Source organism: Enoplosus armatus, chromosome 22, assembly GCF_043641665.1.
Source record: "Enoplosus armatus isolate fEnoArm2 chromosome 22, fEnoArm2.hap1, whole genome shotgun sequence".
NCBI lineage: Eukaryota > Metazoa > Chordata > Actinopteri > Centrarchiformes > Enoplosidae > Enoplosus > Enoplosus armatus.
Genome location: NC_092201.1, coordinates 12,500,053 through 12,521,842, shown reverse-complemented (window position 1 = coordinate 12,521,842; position 21,790 = coordinate 12,500,053). Strand labels below are relative to the sequence as shown.

The window sequence follows — 21,790 nt, the reverse complement described above, 5'->3', positions numbered from 1 at the left end:
TGCTAACATTGCCCGTCGCCTTCCCGTAGCTCCAGCTGGCAGGTCCTTCAGCCATTTCTTCCTTTGCAACAATGGCATTTGAAGAGACTTTGCATTTGGATGAAGTCTTTTCTCAAACCGAATCAGACTGGAACAAGTCAGCATGGTTTTAGATATTTAAACTACTAAGACAGGGAGTGTCTCAGGTGTTTATTTAGCAGCTTTACTGTCTTCATTTCGACTCATGTTCAATCCTAGCATCTTTTTAGGACAATGTTATCTGTAAATAAAAATATACATACAATACACAATATTCTTTTATTGGGAAAAAAAAATGTAGTTGGCAGTGCAGTTTTTTTTAACCCTGAGGAGTGTCTGTAGGTATTCACGTCTGGCTGCATACAGCCCCAACAACCTGCACCAATAAGGGAGGGCAGCTTGTATGTAGCCTGAGAGGAAAAATCGAAATATCTTTCTGATATCAGTTCAAAACAGTTTAGGAAGTTGTAGTCTTCTGTTATTTTTATGTGCCTGATTGTCATTTTTGTGAACATATTGTGCTCGCATGCCTCCTGTATGTCTCTGAAGCACTTGCCAGACATGTAATTAAAGTGTCTTTTCTACAGGTACTGCCATCCGTCACTGTAGCGACGAGAAGGGCTGGTTGACGCCTGAGCTCTTCAACTGCACCACTGTCACCTTCTCCAATCTGAAGAAACTGGTGAGTACTAGTCAAAATAAAACATTTATACAGGCACTTTCAGCCAAAACTCTCTTTCTCAATCATGACAGTTTTCACAGTTAAACTTTTAAAGGTGTAATTGTGTGTTGAGATACGCCTACAACACCACTTGAATAAACTGAAAAATGTATTATTTCTAAACATAAAAGTTGACATATACAAAGGCACCCTTGATATTTTTTAATTCCTAACAGTAACATTTTTAATAAGAAGTTTTCATCAGATTGTTGTTGCATTAGTCTTTCTTAATAATAATCATAATTACTGGAAGTTATTTAAAAAACTATGCATTGTAAGGGAGCTGATGTGTCTTCACAGGATGAAGTCTATGGGAGATTTACACAAAGTATTGCACCTATTGTGTTTGAACCTGAACTTAATACTCGAGGCGGGAGCTTCTCAAAGTCCCGCTAATCCTGGGATTGACCAGTTTCTATTATGTTTCATCACACCCACTAAGCTTTCCTTTTGCCTTGACCTGCTCGTTCTTGTTCTCTTTCTATCCCTCAACCCTCCATTCCTCCAGAACGAGGAACTGCGTCGCAACAGTTCAAGGATGGACAGTGAGCGCTCCAAGACCATCGTGCGTTTGCTTCACGGCGCCACTAACAACAACCAGCATTACTATGGCAACGATGTGAAGACGGCCGCCCAGCTGCTGAATCACGTGCTGCAGTACGAGAGCCGGCAGGCGGGGTTCGACCTCACCGCCATGAGGGATGCAGAGTTCAATGAGGTAGAAAAGAAAACCAACAGGACTTTAACTAAGAAACCCAGTTTGTAGTACTGGGAGCACTGGTGGAACACTGCCCTCCACTGGTTGATCCTCACTGGGAGAGCAATTTGATCCATCACTGTAGTAATCTAATACCTCCGCCATTGCTTTATTAGTCTCTCTGATATTTTTATGGTGAACTTACTTTCAATAATTTACCGTTACATGCCATAAAATGCTTCATTCATGTCATTCAAAATAACATTTTGGATTTTTCCAGAACTTGGTGCGAGCAGGTAGCGCCATCCTGGATCCTGACACCAAGGAGCACTGGGAACAGATCCAGAGGACTGAAGGGGGCAGCGCCCATCTGCTCCACAACTTTGAGGAGTACGCCAACACCCTGGCACAGAATGTCAGGAAAACCTACCTGAAACCCTTCACCATCGTCACTGACAACATGAGTGAGTGGAGGAGTTGTAATCACACTGTGTGTAACTGGGGACACATAATCACACCTGACATATCGTCTTCATCCTGTGCCTTTGTCTCCTCTTCTTCCCGCCACTTCTGATTGGCTGTTATATAGTTCTGACCGTGGACTACCTGGATGTGTCGGACCCGGAGAGAGCGACGCTGCCTCGGTTCCAGGACATCCAGGAGGCCTACCCCAAAGAGCTCGGCTCCTCTGTTCACTTCCCCGAGTTCAACCTCCGCACTCAGGGCCACAGAGGTAGGAATGCTGGCAGAATCATACCACACTGGCTCTGTTTCTTTAAGTTTAAAATGTGTATGAATACACAACTCCCGTCTTAGTCTGTCAATTTATCTACTGCTATCCCCTCCCAGCAGAGCACACTCCTGCCCCTCCAACTCAGACCGATCCCCCACAGGAGGAGGAGCACACAGTATCCGATAGAAGGCGGCGCCATCTTGCGCCAGCTGCCCCTCTGCCGGTCGCCGTGGTGATAGTGTACAAATCACTGGGGAAGCTCCTCCCGGAAAGATACGACCCTGACCGCAGGAGTCTGAGGTAGACAGTTAAAGTTTAGGCTTCATCTTTATTACCTGCAAATACTTTCCCACTGCCATATGTCGTCTTGTCAGGTACTCAATACAAGGGAGTGGAGAGCAACTTTCTCACACACGTTGCTAAAAATAAATTATGAGGTGTAATCCAGTCAAACTGTTGCAAACAAGGCCTAAAAGAATGGATAATGATATTTAACAGAGGGAAAAGAAAGAGCCCGCTCCCTATCTGAACCCTAAAAACTCTCTACTGTACTTGCCGGTGTGTATACAATTCATCATATTCTGTAAACTTTTGAAGAAGCCCTACGCCACATGAAGAAATATTTAATCTTTAATGTTAATACATGCCATTAATATTTACTGTGGGTGTGTTTGAAGAAGCTACCTTATCAGTTTCTGCATATAAGACTGTTACGTACTCTTGATGTGTGTGGAAAGAGAGAAAGTTACAAAAAACATGTTTCCAAGAGAAGAATAAGACCTTAACAAAAGGATAAGAGAGATTATGACCGAATGTAAACAAGCTTTGGTCGTGTTATGGTGTGGTTTACTGGACCTGGTGATAAAACCAAGTGTGTGCATCTGTGTGTGACTGCATGTGTGTGTTTGACTTCAAACATGACCCGCTACAATTTGATTCATAAAAAGCAAATGAAAACTTGCTGTTTGTTTAAAACTTGAAATGAATCTTTCCAGGCTCCCCAACCGTCCAGTGATCAACACAGCCATAGTGAGCGCCACGGTGCACAGTGAGGGTCCGCCCCTTCCTCCCATCCTGGAGCCCCCCATCACCGTGGAGTACACCTTGCTGGAGACGGAGGAGAGAACCAAACCTGTTTGTGTCTTCTGGAACCATTCCATTGCGTGAGTTGGACTTTACACACACACATGCATGCCCAAGGGTTTTCAGGACCTCAGAGATGAACGTTTGCAGATAAAACAGCATTAATAATATAATTTTGTTTGCATTCTCACTTTCATCTGTTGTGTGTTGGTGTGTTTAGGATCGGAGGTACAGGCGGCTGGTCCTCTAAAGGTTGTGAGGTGCTCAACAGGAACAACAGCCACATTAGCTGTCAGTGTAACCACATGACCAGCTTTGCCGTGCTCATGGACATTTCCAAGAGAGAGGTATTGCTGAAGATTTGCGATTTCAGCTTCATATAAAATGTCCAACTAAGCTTGCTATTTTCTTCATTTTGCCTTTGTATTGACCTCTGATTTGTCTTGGAATTGCTCTCCACAGCATGGTGATGTTCTGCCCCTGAAGATTGTCACCTACACGGCGGTGTCGGTCTCCCTGTTCCTCCTCCTCCTCACCTTCATCTTCTTGTGCCTCTTGCGCCGCCTCCGCTCCAACCTCCACGTCATCCACAGGAACCTGGTAGCAGCGCTCTTCTTCTCTGAGCTCGTCTTCCTGCTCGGCATCAATCAGACTGACAACCCGGTGAGTGTGCTTTTAGCCCACAGCAAATAGAGTGCATGTACAATGGAGACACTTGTGCTGTGTATCTGCAACATATTCCCATTCCCCAAGTTTTCTGTCAGATGTACCCCCACTGCCCTGTCACATTATTGACACCAGCTGTCATGTTACAAATGTGTTCATTTCAATTTATTTTAAACTGGATATTATTCAACACTATTAATTATATCAAAGTGGACATTGTTACAGTAATGTTTTCTTACAATTTAACTGATCTGCTGAGGTGGTTTCGTCAAGTTTGTATATGTACTTCTACCACTTTGAGTAATTTTACCATCTTCTATTTATATCTATTTCAACCATTTGCCCATTACTTATAGCTCTACATTTGAAATATAATTTATTACTTTTAGCTAACTATTTCCACCATTAAGGCCAGCCATTACTTTAAGCTAACTGTTTAGACCCCTCTCATTGCTTTGCTAACTAGTTTTCACGCCCTCTTAATCGCAACATGTAGCGTTCAGGTGTTACAGCTGACTCAGTAGATGTATAATTCAAATCACAATTTCTATTTTTTCAATGTAGTTGAGCTACTCCACAATCTTTCCATGTGCCGTCTGGCAACTGCAGACATAAACTCTGGGGTACTAGTACCCCTGGTTGGGTATGACACAGGTTGAAGGGATTTTACACCAGTTAAAGGTGTTGTTTGATGATGTTAAACAGCCTTTGGAAGCTTTCTCTGCTTGTGACATTTGGACAGAAAGTCACTCTAGCCAAGTAGTTCTTTACATTACAGACATTTGCCATGCCTCTGTTCCAGCTGGCCTGCGCTACATTATCAGGAGAAGAGGGTGACATCTTGTTACAATATAAGAATGATATCCTGGGCATATAGATGGAAAACAACACAAACTGAAAATGCATATGGCACAGTTAGTACTTTTCCTATGCTTGTGGCATGGCGGGACTTGAGGCAGGATAAAGATGTCTCGCTCTGGTGTTTACTGTATTAAAAACTTCCAGGCATCTTATGATATTTGTTTGGCCTGCGGGCAGCCATCAAACGTGGTGTTGACAGGAGCTTTACCATGCTTAATGTGCCTCAAAAAGGCCTACCTGAGAGTCTGTCTTAATTTGAGAGATTATGTGTTTTGATACTTGGCTAATGACTGTAATAGGTAGGAATGTGCTGTTAGCCAAAGCCCTCTCCAAATATAACCTCCTATAAGTTGATTTTATTGAACTGACAGTCAGTAACTTTGTTACTGTAAACCTCTCTAATTAAAAAGGTGTAGGATACAGTATAGAGTCTGAAGTCAGAAATCTAATGAGCTGATTACGTTAAGTTCATAATGTAGTTTGGAGTTGGGTAGGTCACAGTAATGGCCAGAAACCTGCATGTGCACACACATGTAGACGTACAGGAAAGGATCAAAAGGTGTGGGAATTCTTTGAAGTCTGCTGATACAGTCATTCGGACTCACATACACACACATGCACACACACACACACCTCCGTGAACCAGTAGCAGAGACGTGCTGTGACTGGTACCTGTCTCCTGAAGCAGGCCTCAGGGCGATAGGCCCTGGCAAAGGTTTCCCAAAACAGCTTCTTAGTTTTCACTTGATAAATCTTGTGCATATCTGCGGTACAGAAAACATCATTAATCTGTTAATTGGTGGGTAATCCTTTTTAGGGTAGTAAGGTTTGGAAAGCTGAGACACTTGGTTGGTTCGTGGGGAGACACAAGGACAGATTCATCATTGCCTTTTTAATTCATCAGATTTTCTTTTTTGCAAGCACTTCTTTTGATTCATACTGAGGTCCTCAGCCTTACTGAGCTATTTGTCTATGTTCAAGTCTTCAAAATAAAGCATGGTTAAAGCAAGACTATGCAACTTTTGTTGAACAGCAGCGACTGTGGCCACAAGTGAGAATTACTGGATAAGGATAAATGCTAAAACACAGTGTAACAGCATCAAAAGTGGAGAAGACGCAAACTGGCTCAGTAATGTCTGTAGTAGAACAACATCTAGCTAAAATTTGCTAACTTTAAGTAAAATTTCGCAACCACTGGTCATCAGAATCAGAAATACTTTGTTGATCCCCGGGGGGAAATTGTACCAGACCAAGTAAGGCTGTAGCAGCAAAACTCCTGAGTGTATCGAATTGAGTGGCGGTTCTTTTCATTTGTAAAAGGAAGAACGTGTTATTTTGTCTTTCAAAAGGTGTATAGTGTCATCTCTGACAAGTCTGGCTAAACCAGATGTCTACAGTCTTACACAATATATCACAAGATTATCAGGTCCAACTGTCACTCCTCTAACACTGTGGTGGGTAGATACGTCCAACCCCTAGCCGTCAACCAGATGCACGTTTTGGCTCTGACCGTGGAAAGTAATCAGAGACCAAAGCCAAGTCAATTCAGGTTGCAGAGCCCTACATCACATGCAATCCTTCAGTGGGTCTTACATGCTACTATAGCAATGCCTCAATCCTCCCCACCACCATTTTTTCAATGAATAGGTCACACCTCAGCCCATCAAAAAATGATCCAACCTCTCCATATTTGGATAAACAAATATCTTTCCGACTGAAAATGTTCCAAATGAAAGCAAAGAGGCTTGAGTTTTGGAATTCATCACTAACTGTGACCGGTGGGTGACGTTTTCTGAACCTGCTTCGGTGGTATCAGCCATAACTCAGACCAACACACCAGGAGACAAGATTAGGAGCATGTAAGTTCACAGGTTCCAGATGAGTTGTGGGAGTCTTGTCTTTTTTTCTTGTCGAAATGTTCTGACTCACAGTGTTTTGACTGGGATGAGGGGGACTCGAGCAATGACTAACAACAGGCTGCGTTACCTGTATGACTTTTTTTAAAAAGAAGAAGCCAAGTCTGCAGGGAAACAGAAAGTAGAAAGAGTTTAATCCGTTTGTTTTTTCCATCTCTCTGAATTCATAAGAGCATGTTTATGTGCGTGTATGGTGTGTGTGTGTGTGTGTGTGTGTGTGTGTGTGTGTGTGTGTGTGTGTGTGTGTGTGTGTGTGTGTGTGTGTCAGAACTGTGGAATGCTGTCAGTGTGTGCCCAGGGCCATCTGCAGGATGATTTATAACCCTGTCAAAGTAGTCTTTCTTTCTCTCTCTGATCTCCACAGCAATACACAACATTGGTAAAACACAGTATCCCAACTGCCGGGACGTTCCCCGACACACTGCATTCCTCCAATGCAGCAACAGACGTGGAAATAGGGAGGGAATGAGATAAAAGAATGAATTATTACTGTCTTACATAAGTTGGTGAAGCTTGTCATTTAAAAATGTTGAGGTATACTACCGCTAAGGCTGCAAATGATTACTATTAGGTTATTTTCAATGTCAATTCATCTGTTAATTACTTTTTTTGACAACTTGATTAGTTGTTTTGTCTCTATAATGCCAGAAAATTGTCAAAAATGCCTGTCTTCATTTCCAGGAGCCCAACGAGACATTTTCAAATTGCTTGTTTTGTCAGTATCCAAACATATTTAACTTACAGTGATATAAAACATAGAAAAACAGCGAATCCTTACATTTCAGTAAGTCTGGGATCTGCCATTTTTTGTGTAAAATTACTTGAATGATTAAATGGTTATCAAAATATAATAAAAGATTCGGTCTGAATCAGCAGCACTGGGCTGTAAAATGCTGTTAAATGACGGATGGATGATATACATGGAGGCATGAAGGTGGATGGTTCATTTGATCGACTGACAGCAGCAGCAGAGGATTGATTATCTGGATTCCTTTTAAAATGTAGACTCATCCTTTCCCCCTCTCTCTCTCTCTCATCTCCCTCCAGTTTGTGTGTACGGTGATTGCCATCCTCCTCCATTACTTCTACATGTGCACCTTCGCCTGGATGTTCGTGGAGGGGCTGCACATCTACCGCATGCTGACGGAGCTGCGGAACATCAACCACGGCCACATGAGGTTCTACTACGCCATGGGATGGGGCATACCTGCTATTATCACCGGTGAGACGCACACACATACATACAAACTCAGAAACACTGGAGCAATGGAAGATGGCAGATTGTCAGGGAGCATTCGTGCTGTGACTCGTCTCTTCTGATGAGGCCGTGATCCTCGTGGGAAAATAATTGAACAAGAGACAGAGAAGAGAGACAGAGAAGGGGGGGGGGGGCACATAATGAATGATAGACAGCCTTTATTTGGATGTCCACAATATGTCAAATTAAGACAAAAACAGTAGTGGAAATCTCATATATAAAAAACATCCAGTTGTGGTGGAGAAGAGTGTGTGTGTGTGTGTGTGTGTGTGTTGCTGGGAGTTTTATCTTGACAATATGCTGCAAACTCATAAATAATTTGTTGAGTTATTTGTTTTTATAACCCTGCAACATAAAGATTTCAATCATGTGGTATCTTCAATTAGTACCACTTTTTTCAAGCCTGCCATTTACTGCACATTTTACTTTACAACCCTCCGATGTACAATAAAACGACTGTAACGTTTTAAATACTTTGCGATGTACTGACATGCTTTGGCAGTATTGGATGTCAGCAATGCTTACCTGGTTGGAATTTGGATAGAGACATAGAGTGGGAGAGATATATAGAGTTTCAGCGATCTAAAAAAAGACAAACAGATAAGGAACGATAAGATGATAGTGGTACAAATGAAATACAGGTGGAGGGAAATTTGGGGTGTGTGCTTGCTTTGTGGCATTCCCTTAAAAACTGCAAGGGAAGGAGAACCAGGGAGGAGATGAGAGAAGATGTAGGGAGGAAGGCGTGAGGAGGAAACAGTTGTAACACTCTTTACTCATATTTTCTTGTGTTTCTTCTGTGTGTGTGTGTGTGTGTGTGTGTGTGTGTAGGTTTGGCAGTAGGTCTTGACCCACAGGGTTATGGGAACCCAGATTTCTGCTGGCTTTCCGTCCATGACACCCTCATCTGGAGCTTCGCAGGACCCATCTTTGTAGTTGTCCTGGTGAACATAGTGATCTTTATTCTGGCCGCGAAGGCTTCATGTGGGCGCAGGCAGAAGGCTGTGGAGAAGTCAGGAGCAATGTAAGTTATATGTGTCACACTAATGATTCAATATATAGCACAACATCCAAAAGTTAATATACGGTGTAACTTTTTGGCGCTAGTGGAAGCTGATCTCTGTGTGTCTCCCCTCCTCAGTCCTGCACTTCGAATGGCCTTCCTCCTACTGCTGCTCATCAGTGCCACCTGGCTGCTCGGTCTAATGGCGGTCAACAGCAACGTGATGACCTTCCACTACCTGTTCGCTGTCTTCAGCTGTCTGCAGGTAACTCAGTGTTGAACGACCACTTATTTCATGCTCATCATCAACGGTTGGTGAAACAATGGAGAAATCGCGCAGTTACAAACACGCACACATGTATAATCTCTGTCTTTCTTTCTCCCCTGTTTGTAATATGTCTCTTTTGCTTTCTTCACAGGGAGTCTTCATCTTCTTCTTCCACGTGATCTTCAACAAAGAGGTAAGGAAGAACCTCAAGAACGTCCTCACCGGAAAGAAGAGCGTACCAGACGAATCCAGCACCACAAGGGCCTCTTTGCTCACAGTGAGTGAACAGACATAATTGCCATTTTATGTGTAATCTGTCATTGTCATCGCATTTTTTATTGTCACTGTTTTCTCAAAAAGCATGGACTCATCAGACATAACAAATCTTTTTTTTTTCTGTTCTATCTTGCTTTTCCCTCCCCTTCCTCCGTCCTTTCATCCCTCCATCCTCAGCGCTCTCTCAACTGCAACAACACGTACACAGAAGACGGCCAGCTGTATCGCTCAGGCATCGGCGAGTCCACCGTCTCCCTCGACAGCACGCTCAGGTCAGCCAAGAGCCGCAGCAGCTACCTGGCATACACACTCAGGTACAACATGCTCACTGACCGCATGGCTGCTTCTACTACACTGCTGCATGACAAGTGTTTGTGTGTATGTGTGTTTGTCCACTTCAGTTTCATTTCCTTATATCATCTGTCTTTGTTCTCCTCCCTGCATGTCTGTTGATGCAATAAATGTCTCACATGCACTAACATACCCCAAGCCCCTAATATACTATACATATATATATAAAGGCATATATAGGCTCACACAGACACCCACACACCCATACACCCTGTCCTTATTCTCTGCTTTATCCAAAGCTTTTCTTCCACACATGCATGCTGCCACAGAAAGGCACCTGCGTTGAACAGTAATTCTGCTTGCATGAAAGACTCATGCTGAGTTCTGCCAGTGCATGGCGCATGGCTTTGTTGCAAAACCCAACACACCCATACAGGAAAAGGCATATCAGCTGTCATTGATACCCACCAAGGGAAAATAACACTCCTTGTAGATTCAAAGTGACGTTGCACAGTGACGCTTAAATGTTATGCAGTTGAGTCTGACACTACTGCATAAGACATGTATTATAAAACAATATTAGCATGTGTTCCTAGTAGTATTTTGGCTGCCTTGTAGGAAATATATGTTTTAAGTGGAGTGAGAACATATATAGGTCAACCATGTGGTATCTCAGCTGTAGTATATTGAATTAACTATATATTTGTAGTATTTCATAGTGTGTCTAAATCTACATGCCTCTCTTATTATGACTATACACTCCAAGCAGTTTCAACAGAAACTCAACACTATTATCATAACCAGCCATCGCAAGGCTGTTGTATTAAACTGCATTTGTTTAAGCTAGGTACACCTAGCTTAAAGTAATGCGGTTTTAGCTAGGTGTGCCTAATAAACTGGCAACTGAGTGTAAATGTAAGTCTAGAAGAAATGTGTTTTTTTCACAACTTGTTTTACATATGGGGAGATTATTACAGTTCAAGAGGTTCGGTGAACTTACTACAGATATCTTAACCGTTCATGGTCCGTGTGTGGTATACTGCTACATGCTAGCTCTTCACTGCTAGCAATATCTAGGGTATTAGCAATATCACAGGTGTTAGGAAATGTGAACTTGTAGTAGCTGTACAATACAACAAAACTGTATATGTTATGCAGTTAAGTCTGGCAGTGCTACATTAGATTATTGATATAATTTAAGTGTTATGAAATATGGTATAGCAGTTGTATCTTTTACTATTTGTAACAGCTTTTAGGGAAGTAAGTGATGTTACACAGCCAAGAATCTATTGAGCTGAGTACATTTCTTTTTAGCATTTCTGCTAATTCTCCAATATTGTGTGGGTTAGAGAACGAGCATGGGGCACTTGAGCATCAGGACAAGTGTATTCCTGATGAATCTCTAAAAGTTGACATTTTGAGATATGTCCCAGGATATAGACGCTTTTAATCTCAGGCTAATCTCACCTGCGTGTCTTGTACAGCTGTGTGTTTGCGTGTATCAGAGACATGTTTTCATCGCAGTGGGGTAGAGTTACATATGCCTGGCATTTTAAAGGAGTTTTACAGAATCAAGGTTAGGTCTGACTGTACGCCTCGGCTCGTAAAGCTGTCATCTGGGTAACGCGAGCTGACATTGGGGTCAATGAGAGCAAAAACGCTAGCGGGGGCGAAGCAGGATGGCGTGCTGCCTGTGTGAGAGGCAAAAGGGAAGGAAAGGTAGGGGAAAGGGGGAGGTATAGACAGAGAGAGAGAGGATGGGCAGGATACTTGGGAAATACAGGAGATGGGACTCTACCTGTTTTAAGTGGGAGTGTAATACAGACACACATACCTCTTCCCTGCGGCTGCTGGCACGTCTTCAGACAGGTCAGAGTCTCCAGTAGCGTTTTTGCCCTCCAGCCAACGAATCAATCCAACCTGGAATAAACGGCTACAGGTGGAGAGGAGAAGAGGAGAGAGAAGATAAATGACTGGGTGTTCATTTACTTATCATTTTGTAATTAATGATACGTCAAATTAGGGAACTGAAAAAATGGCAAAAGCTGCTTTAATATTCTTACTTTCAGCATCTTGCATGTTGGATTGAAGTTGTGGTTGCATAGAATGTTTATACCATATACTGAAAAGATAATGATGCAGGTATAATAACAAGTCTTGAATCACCCATCCAATCAACGGTGGATGTTTTCTTTCCGTTGATGATCGAGCAGCCAGTTTATTGACTTTAACCTGATGCAAGCTTACCCAAACCACATTTTAATATTTGTTTTAGTCTTTGTTGAAGCCATCAACTGAGGCAAATGTTTTGTAATGAGAGACGTCCACGAGTTTGGGCTTGAATTAACTTCCAGCGACGCTGTACTTCCCCCTTGCTGTCTCCTCTTTATCGTCACCTCTGCTTTTCCACTCCCATTTCTCTCTCACTTCCCTCTCCTCCTCTCCCTTCCTCCTTTCTGTATCTGTCTTTATCTACCCAGGGAGGAGTCTGGTCAGAAGCCCAGTGTGTCTTCGGGAACAGCTAAAGGACACACAGATCTGGATGGACCTCTGTTCCACAGAAACGGCACTAAGGGAGACGGTGAGTTTTTCATGCATCATTGAGTTACAGAGGGAAGTAAAACCTCTCAATCATTTGCGTGCACATGAAGATGCATACCTCTGTGTATTTTATTAATAGAGATTCATCTTTCTACCTTCCTCCTTGTCCCCGTCAGACTCTGACTCAGACAGCGAGCTTTCAGTGGATGAACACAGCTCCTCCTACGCCTCCTCCCACTCCTCCGACAGCGAGGACGATGACATCGACGTCAAGCCTAAATGGAACAACGAGAGGCAGCCCGTTCACAGCACGCCTAAAGGTATATGGGTGTTCCTATTGAGCCTAAAGATGCGGCGTAATCAGTGGATGGATGTAACTAAGTACTAAGAACATTTACTTATAATGGAGCATGTGTGGTATTCCTACTTTTACTTGAGTAACGTATCTGAATACTTCTATATCCACCACTGGGCATAATGCACCAGCACAGTCAGGATTAGATGTTAAGGTCCCAGTAAAATGTCCGCCCTATGGAACTTGTACATACATTTAAAATACAGATGCTTTAACATGAAATGAGGAAATCTGCAACAAAAAATGCTGACTTTAATCTTTTTGTAACATTGCTGTTTCCAATATGTCTCCCTTTCCCCTACTAGTGGATTCCGTATCCAATCACGTGAAGCCTTACTGGCCAACAGAGGCCACCACAGCCAGCGACAGCGAGGATCCCGGCGGGGCAGAGAGGCTGAGGGTGGAGACCAAGGTGAATGTGGAGCTGCATCCGGAAAATAAGCTCAACCACATCGGCGAGAGAGAGAGGGAGACTCTCCAGGAGAGAGACAAACAAACACCTGGTAATACTAAAGACACAGCGCCCCCTAGCCAGTCCAACAGCAACAGCAACCACCAGCCAGAGCAGAGAAAAGGTACGGAAAGAGAATTCTTTTGAATGAAATTGAATGAATGAATTGGTTTTTATCTGATTTACATTAGAATGAACTCTTTGCCCGTCTCAGGTATCTTAAAGAACAAGATCAGCTACCCTCCTCCGCTGACCGACAAGAACATGAAGAACCGCCTGAGGGAGAAGCTGAGCGACTACAACGCCCCCACCATCACCTCCCCTCCCCCCAACAACAACACCTCCTCCCCGCCACTCTCCTCCATCAACATCATGACCCCTTCATCCCGGCCGCCCTCGCTGGCCTCCAACGATGGAGGTCGCCCTGGCAATCACGACAACAGCTCCCTCGTCAAGCCCCCCGTCGCCCCGCGGCCACAGATTCCTGCCGGGGCCCCGCCAGTGGGCATCTACCGGGAGACCAATGGGGGAGTGGCCATGCACTTGAAGTCGGGGACGGTCAACGGAGGCAACGAGTCTGACTCAGAGTAAGTAGTCCTCTAGAGTGTGTTGGCATGTAACCATGGTGATGTTTTTCTTTTATTTATGCATCATTCTTTGTGCTAATAAAGTTAAACTGTGAGCAAATGAATGAATGCTGCTTGTCATTTAATCATGTAATTTGAATCACTTTAAAAAGGATTCAAAATCAATTTGAATGTGATTTTAAGAAACTTTTCAGCAACCATATGGCTGAATAACAGGTATTGGTGATACAATATACAATAATGCATGTATCATAATAGGATCCGTGGTTAAAGGAATAGTTTGACGTTTGGGGAAATACGTTTATTTGCTTTCCTGCCAAGATTGATACCACTCTCATATTTGCTGGTTAGCTTAGATCAGGTCAGAAACTGGAAACAGGGGGAAACGGCTACGCTGGCGCTGCTGTTTTTTACCGTTTTGCAGTTTGATTTTGTATATATCACTAAGCAAAAGACATATGATGTGTTAATTAGTGAGCTTTAGAGGTGCTGATTGGCAGATTACCTTTGGACAGAGCCAGGCTAGCTGTTTCCAGTCTTTGTGTTTAGCTAAGCTAATAGGCTGCTGCTGGTACCTTCATATCTAGCGTACAGACATGAAAGTGGTATCAATCTTCTCATCTAACTCTCAACAAGAAAGCAAACAATTGTATTTCCCGAAATGTCAAACCATTCCTTTGACTATAGCATGAATGATATGACTATAATAATAATAATAATAATAATAATAATAAATGCTGCATGATGACCTCTTGCATCCCTGCATTCAATTTTACATTGCATGTTCTCGTCCTCCTTTCTTTCTCCTTGCACCCCCATTTCTACCATTAACAGTGGAAGTAACGAGACTTCGATCTGACCTGTTAGGAAAACCCAGACCAGCCTGCCCTTGTGAGAGGAGGGGCAAAGAGCCTGATGGGGGAGGACAGGAAAGGAGGAGAGCCAAGAGGACAGGAATAAAAGAAAAGAAAATGAAAGACGGACAGGTGCTGCAGATTGGGTGAAAGGGAGGGTAAAAAGTATTCTCCACGCCTGACCTGACCATCCATCCCTCCTCTCGAGTTCCCTCTCTCTGGAGAGCAGTATTAATTGCAGACTTCAAGACTGCCTGAGACAAGAAAATAAGCAGAGATAATGAAAAGATGTGAGAAATAATAAAGGGAATGTTGGACTGCACCAAGAGAGGATGCAACGGAGCCATGTGTGCCAAAACCACTATAGGAAACGGGGAGTCAGAAGATGAAGAATTCTCCCAGGATGCACTGCAATCCCCAAAACAATGTTCCTCATTACGTCGCCCTTGCAGTGGGTAAAGTTAGTAAAGGACTTTCTTGTGGAGGCAGATGTATAATCACTGTGCATGAACCCAGACTCAAATACACGCTGGTACATTTGTAGTCCGGATGGATTTCAAGGACTACAAGTCCCGTGAAACGTCAGACATAAACCTGATGCAACCTGTTCTCACGATCACACACCGAGAGCTCTTTTTTTTTTTTTTTTTTTTTAACTCAAAGAAAGGCTTCCCTAGCCTCTCAATGCAGTGCATTTAGAGTGTAATTAATGTGTAGATATTGTTAAAGCTGAAGAAGAATTGATCTATTTTGTATTTCCACTGTAGCAGTTTCTAAACTAAAAATCATTTGCCTGTGTTAAGTTGGGAAAGCTTAAAATCACTTGATATGCTGGTTTAATCAACTGAGAACAATAGTCTGTGTGCCTTCATCCTGAATTAACACTTAACACGTACAAACAAACACACACTGTATTAGCCTGTAGTGGGCTTTCAGGTGATGTGCCACATTCTCTGGCAGCATATTCTCCTATACAGACACATACACACATGTAATGGATGCAAGACTCCTATGTTCGTGTGTGTGAGTGACCTACAATGTCCCGAGTGCATGCACGCACAGAACAGTAGGGCCTAAATGAACATTAATTATGTGGAATGGAGAGGATCCCCCCCTCTGTTGAAAACTCAGTTTTTCAGTTCAAGCACTATGAAGCCTTCTCTTCCAGTGTCTATCCTGCCTGTTTGTCCAATGCAACACACTCCTGGTTACCAAAGTCATGAAATACACTAACTGTGCACATTAGGGTTGGAGTCAGTTCACTTTTTACTTAGTTTTTTGGACATTTATTGGTCTTGGTGCAGCACAGGATTAGAAGTTATCTTAAGACGTATGCTTTTGATGGATTTCATGTTTTTAGCTTCTTTCTTTTAAAATCAAAATTAACTCTTCAGTATGAATTAAAAAAGTCTGTCTTCATTGCTGTATTTCTGAACCTGAGTTCAAAGTGAAAATGATGCCAACTCCAATGCATTTTGCAGCTAGTATAAGGCAACTTAAAGTCTTGTTTACCACTCACTGAATGCCTTCGTACCATACGTACAACCCCAGTGTTTTGCCCTCCTGTAATCAATGCTGTTGATAAATGTCCTTGTTTTTTTTATTGATCCAAGACACTGGAAATGTTTTGTAACATAATGTATATTTATTTTTTATGGTTTTAAGACACTGGAAAGAAAAGATGATTGTGACTGTAAAATTAAAGATGACATGATGAATTTTTAACCATCTTGTGCAGCCTATTACATGTCTGTTGCCCCGAAAGGAAGCATGGCTAGTTGAAACATGTACACTACTCAAGGAAATTAGGTAACATCAACTGTTTTGGATCCAACAAGTGATGAGAAACTTGTGGGTAAGGTTTTAAAGAGAGCCAGGTCCTTTAATGGAAGCTGGTGTCAACCTGGCTGCTATAGGGATGCTATGTCCAGAACTTCAGTGTATTTTTGTCAAGAGAGACAATCAAGATCCATTCCTGGTCTGATGCATGATCCCTGAATGTGCCTTTGAAAAGGTGTTTGCACAACTGTCAAACTTATTCAACCAAATACCACAATTCTGCCTACAAAGTACAAATATAAGGAGATTGAATGTATAACAGCCACTACAATTGTTTTGGTTATTTTCCATGAGAGATTTCAGTATTGCATTTTTCCCTGAGGTCATCTCACTGGTTTGAAGTGGGCAGGGCTCAGTTGAAAAAAGGTGATGCCATCTACTTCTGTGCACCAATCAGAATTTACCAAAATTTTAATCAACATCTCATGACAGTAGTGGATGTTTGTTTATGTTGCCAGGCTACTGTCAATCAAACCTGATTAAAACCACACCCACACCGTCCTGATGAAGCAAAACATTGAGCTTTTGAGAATTTTTTTTCTTTTCTTTCAAAACTTTAATTTTGATTGTTGCTTTTTTAGTCCTGGATATTTTATTTTCTCCAAAAAAACCTGTAATACTTGAAAACAAGTTTTTAGGGGCTTTAATGTGGGTATTTTTTACATGATAAAGTAGTCCAATTTTCATAGAAGGGAAAGAATAACACTGTGGATAAGAAAGAGGAATGGAGGGACAGATAAATAGACAGAAGTTTGGAATGAATGAACAAAGGCGACAGATTTCAAACAGAGGTGCACCATGAAGGGCTGTGTATGCTATGGAGATGTTGTCCATACAAGGTAATGTATGGGGAGAGCAGCCTTACTGTCTCAGTCTGTCCTGTGACCAGTGATCACAGCCCAGCTGACTCTAGACAATTCGGCCAGCTTAGTGAACAGTATAAGTCAGTTTACTGAGGGTGTGAGAGAAAGTAAGGCTAATGGCTGGCTGCTCTACTGTGGAGTTGAACCTAAAACACAAGAGGCATGTGTGTGCATCAAAGTGGGTGGCTGGTTAGAGGTATGGGTGTATCTGTCTGAGTGACTGTGTTAATCCTCAGAACAATGGTGGCTGCTGGTCTTCATAAATCCCCTCACTTTGATCCAAACCTTCGCAGGGCACACACATGTACACATTTACAGTCTATGGAGGCAAATAATTACATTACACACACACACACACACACACACACACACACACACACACACAGACACACACCATAGTTCCAGAGTAACTCAATTGTTAAAAAGGCAGCATGAGATTAAATTTCACTATTATTTATTATCTTTGTATGAGATGACTATTTTGTATAACTTTTTACATGTTTCAGTCAAACCACTACTGCCTCTTCAGGGTGACAATTTGATATTCAATACTAGATCAAGTGTAAAGACAAGAGATAATGATGAAAACCTTGTATTGCATGTATTTAGAAGTTATTGACATGAGGGAACAGCAATTGTTTGACATTTTGGGAAGCTTAATCCCTTTCTTAGCTAGCTTAGCTTAGCATAAAGACTGGAAACAACCAGCCTGGAAGAGCAGGCAACCAGAGGAGACTCCAGGAAGTTAAAATACAACCATGACCTCCCACAAAATGACAAATTGTTGTTTTTAAACTTTACCGTATGGACTGAACAAACATATTAACGTTTTAATTATGAGCTTTAGAGGTGCAGGTAGGCAGATTTTGTTACCTTTGGACAGAGCCAGGCTACTGTAGCTGTTTCCCAGTTTCCAGTCTTTGTGCTAAGCTAAGTTAACCAGCTGCTGGCTGTAGCTTCAAGAAAGCGAACAAGCGCATTTCCTGAAATGTCAAACTACTGCTTCAATGTTGCATAAAAAATCTCAAATTATTACAGGAGGAATCTTAAGTTTGCTTGAACAAATGTATTCTTTTCTGAAAGATGCTGCTTATTTAATGGATACAATTTCTACACTGTGCCACACAAATCTTCTGTAAACCTGAAGATACTGTGTTGTTGTTAATGATTGACTGCTCACTGTAAATCCCTGCACTAAACTCGCCCCCACATTATTTACATTTTTTCCACAGCCCACTTTAAGACCCGGCACTTTGCCCTGGCGTTCCAAGGTAAGCCGGTTATACGCAGCCCCTCACTTTAATGTTTGTCTGTAGGAATTTGTCTTCAGCCATATGTATCAGATTAGGGGAGATACACTTAGGTAGCGGCGGATCAAAGAGCTGGGGTGAGGTAAAAGGCAGCCGAGGTCGGACAGGACCATGAATGCTGCTTTTGCTTAAACCGGGGGAGATGTAAGTGAATTATGGCATCACTACAAGGCATGGAATCCCTCTCTTTTCTCTCCACGTCTTAGTGTAGATAGGCTAGGTGTACTCATATCCTTGATGTAATGGGTATTTTGGAGGGTTAGATGCCATGTCAGGGCCTGGAAATGGCAACTGTGCAAAGTCAATCACACGTACAGCCTGCTGCCACTGGGTATTGCCAAGTAAATTATTGTGAGCAGGCAGAGTGGAAAGTTAGATGGGAGGGTCAGGTTTCACTCGCCTATTGGGCGGCTAGTTGTTATGGCAACTGCAGCCAGTCCTCCCCTCAGGTGACATAAGGTACAAAGATGAAGGAGTAAGGAGTTGGAACAGAGGTGGCATGTCAAAGTATGACTAGCCTTCACAACCATGTCAGGTTACAGTAGCTACACTCTGTCTGCTTTCCATATCTTCTCTATTACATTACATTAACTTGCATACCAGTAATAAGTCTGTCAAAACAGGTTGTCAGGTTGTCTGTGTTTCACCTTTGTATAAAACCTTCGATTTGAAACCTGAGGGGTCTCATAGCTGTATCAGAGTGACCCTCTGCCCTCCTCTTTATCTCTGTTCCATCACAGCCAGGCAAACTAAATAATTCAGCCTCATGAGAGCCACAGTTGGCATCCTAAAGAAACAACTGTGCTGAACAAGTTCAGGCAGGAGGGAAGAGGCTGACCAATCCAAGTGTGCCATCTGCTGGTGAAGAATGGAAAGCCACATGTAGACCTGGAGTGTGTTCTTGTACCTCTGTACTCGAGAGGTACTATGTCAATGAAAGGATGAAAGGACGAGATAAATCCCTTGAAGTTACAAAGTGAGACCATGTAACTTTTAAAAAGAAGGCAGAACAAGAAGTTGAATTCATCTGCAGCGAAACGCACCATTGCTTGAGTCAATGCACTCAGGGGTTTTGCTGCTACAGCCTTGCTCGGTCTGGTATGACCAGTAGCTTGTGGTGGCTGATGTTAGCGAACGTTAGCTAACTTTACGTAGATATTGCTGTGTAACTGACCTCACTGAGTCAGTCAGCAGACTCTTCTCTACTTGTGCTACTGTAAAAGTATGCTTTAGCATTTACTTATAATTGTCACTTGCGGCCACAGTGCCCACAGTTCATCAAAAGTTACGTAGTTGTGCTTTAAAGCCCCTGAAATCGTCATAACGTTACATAACATTAGATATTTAAGTAAAAGTAAAATTATCAAGTAAAAGTTCAGGGGGAAAAATACATTTGCATAATTTATCAAGAGTTTAAAAAAAATCCGCTAATCAGCTTCATCAGGACAGTGTGGGTGTGGTTTGATCAGATTTGATTGACAGTGATGTTGCTAAGACGAAAAAACAGAACGTCTTCTGGCCACACCCCAATCAGTGATGCCGAGGAGGGTATTTTGCCTTGTAAGGTGTCAAAATGCATCAGTTACCACCTCAGACTTGATATGAATGATCCTTTATCATAGACACGTACGTTCAGAAAAATGATGCACTGTCGGTGGCTAAAACCATTCTTTTCTGTGATTACACTCACATGGGCTTTGGTTAGAGTGAGGGTTAAGTTTTAGGCTAGTGTAGGGTTAGGGGATGGATATGGAGTTATGGTTAGGATTAGTTGAGAAAACAAGTAACACTGTCATAATTCTGCATACACAATGGCTCAGGTAGTGTAAAGGTTCACTAAAAAGCAGATGTAGGATTATTGAGTGTGGTCAATGGAGGGCTCCTCAGAAATATAACAATCCAAATAGTATATAAATTGATAGCAATACAAATTAACACCATTTAAAAAGCTCTGTCAAACAACGTAACATACAGCATAAGACAGGTAATAAATAGAATATATAAAAAATATATTTAGACTTCCTCCTGAAATCAGATCCAACCGTTTGCTGAAATGAAACCAAAATGACAACACGCTGACGACCATCTTATCCAAATGTTTTTTTGCATCAGCAGCCTCGTCATCCTTCCTCCCAACTGTTCTATAATTGACTCTGAATGCTCTGCCAGTTGCATAAGACACGCGTGGTTGTGCAACCCTCTAGAAAATACTGGTTTGGGATTAAGAGGTTTATTACAGGGTTTCTAAATGAGCGCAGAGGGAGGATTTGCAGCGGTACTTTTGCTAGAAGACATATGAAGAGGATCACGGGCCAGAAACCCATTGTGTGTGTGGGTGTGGACGTGTGTGTGATAAACATGGCTAAGGGGAATCCCGTCTAAAAGCATCAGTCCCCTTGTTTGCTGCACAGTCTCTGATGGCTACACAAACCCTGAGTGGTGTCCCATTTGAGCTTACAGTATTTACAGATCAAGTGTTGTACGGTGGCTGCGTAGCGCTTTTATCCAAACATTTACGCGTTTTTTGCATATGCACACACACACACACACACACAAATACATACACCACAGTTCAGTGTCTTGCCCACACTTCGACTTGTGAACACGAGGTGTTGGGGATCGAACCACCAGCCCTGTGATCAGTGGATGACTCGTTCTCACTCCTGAGCCACAGCCACCCCTGAAGTTCAAAGTCAAAATGATAATGTGATAAGGATTAATAAAGAATTAGGATTGAACTAGGGAAAAGGTATTAGTATTGTCTCACACAATACTAACACAATACTCTGCTTACTACGAACAATGAGTTCAGTTTGAACATTATGATGGAATAATTTAGGTCGATGCTAATGTATGATTAAGCCCCCGCAAAAATGTTGTATTATAAGCGTATTGCATGGCTATTTTACTAAACTGCATGCGACTGTACAGGTGTATCTAATAATGTCCAGACTCAAGCTACTATAAGCAACCCCTTTCACGTAAAAGCAGTCATGTGACCCATTGCTAATGTAAAAATATTGATTATAGCTGCCGTCATGAACAGTTAACATAGTTGGATGCCAGAAAAAAACCCCAGTATACCCATGTGGGCCTACAATGAGCAGGAATTCAAGAGCGCTTTAAAGACGTAATGGCAGAGTCCACCAGCCAGCATAGTAGAGTACTTGCGTCAAGTGGTGCACCGCAATTCTGTAGA

The 21,790-nt window shown here is 42.4% G+C and overlaps 1 protein-coding gene across 1 annotated transcript in view; it reads left to right on the top strand.

Moving 5' to 3' along the window:
* The window catches only part of celsr1a (cadherin EGF LAG seven-pass G-type receptor 1a), an 84,341-nt gene extending 69,757 nt beyond the window's left edge, over nt 1–14,584 (top strand). The window contains exons 19-36 of the mRNA XM_070928748.1: nt 606–700; nt 1,248–1,457; nt 1,717–1,900; nt 2,026–2,169; nt 2,286–2,469; nt 3,165–3,332; nt 3,473–3,599; nt 3,715–3,915; nt 7,743–7,917; nt 8,785–8,977; nt 9,095–9,221; nt 9,376–9,501; nt 9,678–9,814; nt 12,272–12,372; nt 12,509–12,652; nt 12,993–13,262; nt 13,353–13,725; nt 14,560–14,584. Coding sequence (XP_070784849.1) covers nt 606–700; nt 1,248–1,457; nt 1,717–1,900; nt 2,026–2,169; nt 2,286–2,469; nt 3,165–3,332; nt 3,473–3,599; nt 3,715–3,915; nt 7,743–7,917; nt 8,785–8,977; nt 9,095–9,221; nt 9,376–9,501; nt 9,678–9,814; nt 12,272–12,372; nt 12,509–12,652; nt 12,993–13,262; nt 13,353–13,725; nt 14,560–14,584 — 2,984 coding nt within the window. The remainder of the gene's footprint in view (nt 1–605; nt 701–1,247; nt 1,458–1,716; nt 1,901–2,025; nt 2,170–2,285; nt 2,470–3,164; nt 3,333–3,472; nt 3,600–3,714; nt 3,916–7,742; nt 7,918–8,784; nt 8,978–9,094; nt 9,222–9,375; nt 9,502–9,677; nt 9,815–12,271; nt 12,373–12,508; nt 12,653–12,992; nt 13,263–13,352; nt 13,726–14,559) is intronic.
* Nucleotides 14,585–21,790: the final 7,206 nt, after the last annotated feature.